General features: G+C 41.8%; 1 protein-coding gene across 1 annotated transcript; it reads left to right on the forward strand.

Moving 5' to 3' along the window:
- Positions 1–3,451: 3,451 nt before the first annotated feature.
- Positions 3,452–6,732, forward strand: dusp1 (dual specificity phosphatase 1). Its single transcript, XM_084943007.1, has 4 exons — positions 3,452–4,130; positions 4,361–4,506; positions 4,626–4,845; positions 5,497–6,732. Exons 1-4 carry the CDS (start codon positions 3,722–3,724, stop codon positions 5,850–5,852), a joined length of 1,131 nt encoding a protein of 376 aa, XP_084799133.1. The 5' UTR covers positions 3,452–3,721; the 3' UTR covers positions 5,853–6,732.
- Positions 6,733–7,935: the final 1,203 nt, after the last annotated feature.

Raw genomic sequence — 7,935 nt, forward strand, 5'->3', positions numbered from 1 at the left:
TGTACATATGACATTAATCCTGGTAAAGGTAGTTTTGAGTAACTTTTTACAGGAGTCCAAACAATAGATTGTTTTTAAAGAAAGGTGTTATTTAATAAAAGAAAATGGGTTTTTATCATTACTGTTATTATGTTCTTACTTCTAAAAGTAAGTAAGACACTTTGCCCCTCCCCCCCTCCCGCCATGGCGAGTAACTACGCACATTTGATCTGGCAGTTTTACATCAGATGCTCTTCTTGACGCAACCCAGGGAGGGTTTTATGTCTTTAGCTGGAATCAAATCAACAACCTTTACGCTTGCTAAGCAGCATGTGTTAACTACTACTTTGCTCGAGGCGTCTATGTGATATAAATCATATTGCCATTCTAATAAAACTAATAGAGGTATTACTGTGCTAACATCTAATCTCCCACGTTGACTCCAAGCACATCAGCTGTGCCTTTTGGAAAGCCTGCACATTATCTGACCAACACTGATTACCCTTCACGTGCAAAAATGAAAAAAAGGTCACCATGAAAGAAAATCAGCTGATGTGTAGTAAAAATTGATTTTTCACGCAAAACAGCTAAGCTTTTCCAAGTTTGACAAATGAATGGAGAATATGTGAGTTTTTACAGTAAAACTACTTATGAGTTTGGTTCACATCCATTGTGATCATGTACAAATTTCTAGGGGACTAAAATAACACCACAAAACTGAAACTGAGACCTATACGTCAGGCTGGTATGGTTGAGAAATGCATCTACTGCTCTCCTACCAAAAATCCATCAAATCTATCAGTTAAAGTTTTTTCCACTGTAGGTATTTTCGTTTTCTTTCCTTAACACACACACACACACACATATATACTGTCATATCAAGAAACAGAATATTTTTGGCTCAAAGAAAAGTGGTCTGTTGTTGAGACACTAGAAGACAGGATAGGCCCTGTGTTTTCCCAGTGATGTCTCAGTGCAGCCCGTAGTGATAATGACAGTAATCAGGCACAGATGTCAGCAAGTGACAGAGCGGTCTGACCACAGGAAATGCCACTTTGTCATCCTCTGTTTCACTTCCCTTTCTGCATGGGAACGCTGGTTGGTTACAGGCTGTTATTATGGGAATAAAAACAAAGCAATGGTTTCAACTACTTTCAGGGCTCACTTTTAATATTCAGTCTCACACATACATCCAACCGTGCTCACAGCAAAGTCCAGCTTTCTGGTCATGATGACCGCAGAGAAATTAGGCACATTCACACCAGTCCTAAACCCATCATCTCCTGGTTTCTGTTTCAATCTCAGCTACTTGTTGCAAAGGTCCCCTGAGTCATGGGCTCTTATTCATCCCCTAACTGAATATCTTTACTTTGTACCCAAGTGACAACCACACCCACGCTTCATTTCCTGATCTAGCATGGCTGCAACACAAAAGGCAAAAAAAGAAAAACATTCACATCCTGACATACATAAAAAAAACACCTGACTTTGTAGTATTTCCCACTGTATCCTTTGGGTCTCGTTTTGCAGTGATGACGCATAATACAGCCACTCATACAGCTTCAAAAGGAGAAAACTATACTGGCTTCACTGTTGCAGATGGTGAAATATGATACTTGGCTTTTGCCAGTAAAACTTGAATTAATATCCGAGAATATTTTGTAAGCCAGTATCACACCAGATATAAGCAGGATCTGTGAATAACTGAAAGGTAAATGATGGTGTGTTTTTGTTTTGTTTTGTTTTGTTTTGTTTTTTGGGGGGGGGCACCTCTTACTTCAAGAAAGTACAAAACTGATTCACAGGGTTGCTTTTGTTTTTGTTCTGGCTGTCTGTCTTCATCTCTTAGTCAGGTGTCCCGTTTCTGCCTTAACCATAACGCCTGTTGCTTCATAAGTGGAAGGAAGGCGGATTTGCTGCAAGGACAAAATGTTTGGGTACAGACTGTTTTTGGAGACCGTTTGACCCTACGTCCTTGTGTTGTGTGTAACATTCCTGCTTTGTTGCAAGCTCCTCACAGGCTCACACTCGTGTGAGATGTGACTCATCTCACATGAGTGTGAGGTTAAACCGGCTGGAGAGTTTTTCTGCACTCAACCGTGACTGGTTACCTTCCTCTGCCTCCTTCCTTTCTTAGATAACAAATTCATTTTTTCACCCCTCCTTGCTTGAAGTCAAAGAGACGCCCAGGAACAGGACAGGTGTGAACTCACCAAGCCTGAAAGTCCACACTCAGTCAGGTTAAAGTCATAATGACATCATGACCTATTTGATAAAACAGTGTGACAATTAAAAAAAAATGTAAATATGTTAGGTGACCTAATTTTTTTGATAAGTGACTGTTATAGTATCCTAAAGTCCAGTGTTGTAATATCACACATTCACCTCTGCTTGGTAAATGTTTGTTTCACAACCAAACAACCGTGACATGTGTCTGCTGTTCAGTTTCAAGACAGTAGGGCTAGTCAACAGACACACGGTCTCTAACAACAGTGATCTTCCAGCTTCCTTATTATGAAAGAGAAGTGTTGTCCGTACTGAGTCAGCAAACCACAACAACAAATGAAAAGGGTTTCCCAGAGCTTTTTGTTTGTTTTGTTTTTTTAAAAACATACTCTCATTTTGACTTACACAGTTCATCATGTCACCCATCATTTCCAGTTAGATCACGGATGAAACAAAAGTAGCTGGTCAAGAGATCTCCATCTGCTGTTGCCTTCCTGGCAATCCACTGTTTTGTTTCTAAGCGTGTGGAAATTTACTGGACTTCAGATTTCTATATAGTGATTAACTTTTATGGTTAGCCGTTGCTCTCGGGGCATTGAACACTATGTACCGCTGACTAATAAAAACAATGTGTAAACTTTTATGGCACCCGTGGCAGATATCTATTTATTATCTTGTTATTTGTCAACTCTCAGATGAAGAGGCGAATTTAAAATCTAATTAAACACTAACATCATGGAAAGGTTTGGCAAATTCCTCTTTTTCCTGACATGCAGATCTTCAAATTAGGACTTTACATGAACCAGAATTAAACAATTAAAAACCTTAAAGACACTGGCAGCATGCACTGAAATAAACAATCATAAAGCTGCTATTATAAATTACTGCATAGGACAAATAGTTGTGTAAACACTTAGAAGGCTGTAAATTGGTGTTAATTGTACTTTTAATTTGGTGAATTAGCAGACTAATGTATTAAAGTAGAATAGCATTATAACAGTTTAACGTTGACACACTGAAGAAAGAAAACACATTAACCGCTAATGATTAAAGTTGGTCAACATCGCGTGCCCGCGTACGTGCAGGACGCATGTACAGAAATGTCCTGCGTGTGCGCGAGCCTTCTTTTGCCCTCGTGCACGCGGTACGGTCGGCGATGACGTTCGCAGAATTGGCAGACATCCAAGAGGGCGGTCCCCTTGACGTCATCGAGCTCTCATTCACAACCTCGGGTTTATAAAAGCGGGCTGAAAGGCACTCACGAGCAGACGCGCTCACTATAACATTTAATTTTTTTAACTTAAGAAGACAAATAAAAGCCTGGGGCTGCCGAATAGGCTACTCTAAAGAAGAAGAAAGGACCAGTTTTAAGATAGTCTTAAAACTTTTCCGTGTTTTTGATTTTTTCTTTAAACAAGCTAACCGGAACAAAGGACTCCGCGCTTCGAATAACACTTGGACGAACAGCGTTTGTCAAGTCGGCTCAAACTTAAGTTTTGTCTTCCGTCGTAACTTTATGTTTTTGGATTTAACATTTCTCCCCCGCCGTACTACTATGGTCATAATGGAGGTTCCCACTATCGACTGCGCTTCCCTCCGTGGTTTGCTGGAGGGTGAAATCCTTGGCTGCCTAGTGCTGGACTGTCGCTCTTTTCTATCCTTCAACTCCTCTCACATTTCGGGCTCCACCAACGTGCGCTTCAGCACCATAGTGCGCAGGAGGGCCAGGGGCGGTCTGGGACTTGAACACATCGTCCCCAACGAGGATATCAGGAACCGGCTCCTGTCCGGGGAGTACCAGTCCGTGGTACTGCTCGACGATCGCAGTTTAGACTTAAGCCAAGTGAAGAAAGACGGCACAATGATGCTTGCTGCTACAGCCCTGTGTCGTCACGCCTGCGGTGCCAGTGTTTTTATTCTGAAAGGTAAGAAAACTCCGAGTTTTAAGTAGTTTAAAGAGTTGTTTTACTGTTTCCTGACAACGAGGTCAATAAATGACGATTACACCTGTCACCATAACAGCTGGTGCTTGGAGTAAACGATGTTCCAAAATAGCACCATGAGCAGCTGTCACCTTTTTGGAGAGCTGTATTTAAAAATGTCTTTGTTGAGATGTGTGATCTAACCTTGGTGGTTTCTTTCCTGTCCTTTTTAGGCGGATTTGAAACATTTTCTACAGAGTATCCAGAAATGTGTACCAAACCCTCCCCTCCACAGGGACTTAGTTTGCCTCTAAGCTCCAACCATCCTGACAGTGCTGGTACCAACAGTAGCCCTTGCAATACACCGCTATATGACCAGGTTGGTATTTTATTGTAGTCAAAGATTAAAAAGCAAAAATAATTTCACTTTCTGTCACTTTCTGTCTGTTGGACTTTTATATTTATGACTGATTTTTTGTTTTTGTTGTGGTTGTCTAGGGCGGTCCAGTGGAGATCTTGCCTTTCCTTTACCTTGGTAGTGCTTACCATGCCTCTAGAAAAGACATGCTGGACATGCTTGGTATCACCGCTCTAATCAATGTGTCTGCCAACTGCCCCAACCACTTTGAGGACTCCTTCCTCTACAAGAGCATCCCTGTCGAGGACAACCACAAAGCTGATATCAGCTCCTTTTTCAATGAGGCGATCGAATTTATCGGTGAGTACATCATCACATTTACTCTCTTCGCACGCCCTCTCTGCTAAATCAAAGCACCTAGCATAGCTGTTGATGAGGAGAAACACAAACACCAACCCCCCTCCCCCAGATTTAAAAAAAAAAAGTTCCCTCCAAAATCGACCAGCTGGCTCGGCACAGGCTCCCTGCTCAGGCACAATGCGGTTACATCATTGCCACCTCCCAGCCGTAGAAAATAGGATGCACCCCCTCCTTTTTTTTGATCAATTGCGAAGCAGCAGCTCTAAACTAGTTTGTGGTGGGTAGACTGGCTACGCTTGAATAGCTCCCTCCACACTGCTCTTTGTTCTGGCCAAACAAAAGGCAGTTTCTCCTCACTCAATGTCAGTTTTCCTCCCAGATCAATACAGCCAGCAGGGGTTTATCCCCCCTCTTTTGTGCATTCAGTCTGCCTCCTTTGGTAGCGGCCCCCACTGGCTCGCACCCTGCTCCGCCATTTATTGTGTTCCTGTGTCGTAATGAGCACTGGCAAATTTTAATAGAATATCAAAGTGTTGCAAAGACTTTGGTGCTTGTGGTTTCCTGTGACAGCCAGGAGTTCAGCCCTGATACAACTTCGCAGGTGTTTACACTCCACTAACTTTTCTTTCCCTTTCTCTTTCTCATCTTCAGACTCTGTGAGAAACAAAGGAGGCCGAGTGTTTGTTCACTGTCAAGCTGGCATCTCCCGCTCCGCCACCATTTGCCTCGCCTACCTCATGCGGACCAACCGCGTGAAGCTGGACGAGGCCTTTGAGTTTGTCAAGCAGCGCCGCAGCATCATCTCCCCGAACTTCAGCTTCATGGGTCAGCTCCTGCAGTTCGAGTCCCAGGTCCTGGCCTCGTCGACGTGCTCGTCAGAGGCTGGCAGTCCAGCTATCGGCGGCAGCAGCACAGTATTCAACTTCCCCGTCTCCATCCCCGTGCACACTTCTGCCGGTCAGCTCTCATTCCTCCACAGTCCCATCACCACTTCTCCCAGCTGCTGAAGAAGGGGTTTGGCAGCAGAGACTTTGTTTGGACTTGAACGGCAACTCGAGCGTGACTTCACAAAACTGCGCTTCTGATTATTATCCATTTATGGTGATGCTGGTATCGCCTTACAGAATGGGCACTTATTGTTTTCGGGGTCAGATCATTTGGCTATGTGATCTGCTGGTCAAATCTCTGTAGCCTGGCTTTTCATCATTTCAAAGGGACTTTTGAGAACCACCATTTGAGTATTGATGTTTAATCTGAGAAATGTGAAAATTAACCACACTCTTTAACCTGAATTACTTGGGGAAACAACTGACAGGATAGTTGTGTTTAGTCTTATATGGGAAATCTTTTTTTTTTCTCCTCCATGAGGCAACTGCTTCTGATAATCATAATCATTAAGAGAGAGGGCTGTAACAGTTGTCTCAGGAATGTTCATTTACCCTCTCATATGTTCATTTGCTTTCTATACTGGTCAAAGAAAGCAATATTAATCTACTCCCCAACATGGTATGGAAGTCTCTCCTTCCTTTGAACAATGAATGTATCCCCTTCTTTCTCGGAGTAGATGTGCCAGAAATCTTCATAGTTAGATTTAGAGTTGAACAGGGGGCCATTTCAAATGCAAATACTTGCTTTACGAGACATCATGAAGCCATGACGATCCTGACATTTTGGGGAAGCTGACCGTGAAATACCTCATGTATGTGTGCTGCAGCACGAAGATGGACGGAGCCCCGTAAGACTACTAAAATGGGGCCACATAGTCCTCTTTGACTGCATTATGACGTATTTATTAACTAAAGTAATATATTTCTATCTATTTTTGGAAATGTTTCTTTTAATGTTGTTTTTATACAAATGAATAAATCTCATTTGACTTTTTTTAAACATGGTTGCAGTGTTGCATTTTCTTTTCTTCCCCCCCATCATTTAACACTCATCTCTTCCATAATGTGAATCATAACAATAATCAAAGATTTCCAGGTCACTAACGCAGGGAATATCAATTCAACAGAAAAATACACACTCCTCGGCCTCTATGTTAGGTACACCTGAACTGCCTAATGCAAATATCTCATCAGCTACACACATGGCAGCAACTCAGTTGGTAGTAAACAACATGAAGACATGGATCCATCCTGCCTTGGTGGTTTCGGGGTGTTGCAGAGATTTTGTCGGCCCACTTTGGGCTCCCAACCTACCTAAGTACTGACCATCCCCATCCCATAATGATCACAGTGCACTCATCTTTGGCCCTCTGACAAAACCTTTTCATTGTATTATTTAAAATCCCTATTTTTTAGTTATTTATGGTTATGACTATCTATACAGGGAGCCATCCACACATCTTCTGATGGCTTCTTACAGCCATGTAAACAAGTTCAACTCATGACACAGAGTTTACTGCACTCAAATGCCCTCCACATTCACAGAGTCCAATAAAGCACCTTTGGAATGATGGTGGAACAAGAGATTTCTATCATAGATACAAACTGTGTGATGCTATCATGGAGCAAAATCTCAGAGGAATGCTTCCTGCACTTTGATAAATCTATGCCAAGAAACATTAAGGCCGTTCTGAAGACAAAAAGGATGTCAAACCCACTACTAGCAGTGTGTACCTCATAAAGTATCCAATGAGTTTATAACTCATTTATAAACATGTTTGCTTATGTATGAAAGAGCCAGTTTCCCAGTCTAGAAAATCAAACTCTACACGTGTGTTTGTGTGTTATCGTCTTCATTTATTTCTCTCAAATCATTTAGTCCATTAAAATTTCAACAAATCAAGAGTTAAATATCTTTGCTTTAAAAAACCTAACCTAAAATAAAAAGTGTCATTATAAAGTGACTTTTTTAGCTGTACATAACTTTGTTTTTCATAGTGTGAAACTACTTTATTTTGGATGAATACGAAGGCTGAAAAGAACAGTAGAAGAGGAACATTTATATTCCACCTAAACAAAGCTGATGGGAAGTGGTCAACTGCCGTGTTCCAATTATTTTTCTACCACCCTTCCCTGTTTTGTTCCATGTGATGGAATCCTCTATCTTATATCTGCATAAGGATTCGACCAAAATAAGAAGCAT

Source organism: Perissodus microlepis, chromosome 2 (assembly GCF_051167445.1).
Source record: "Perissodus microlepis isolate ML-2025 ecotype Zambia chromosome 2, ASM5116744v1, whole genome shotgun sequence".
Lineage (NCBI taxonomy): Eukaryota > Metazoa > Chordata > Actinopteri > Cichliformes > Cichlidae > Perissodus > Perissodus microlepis.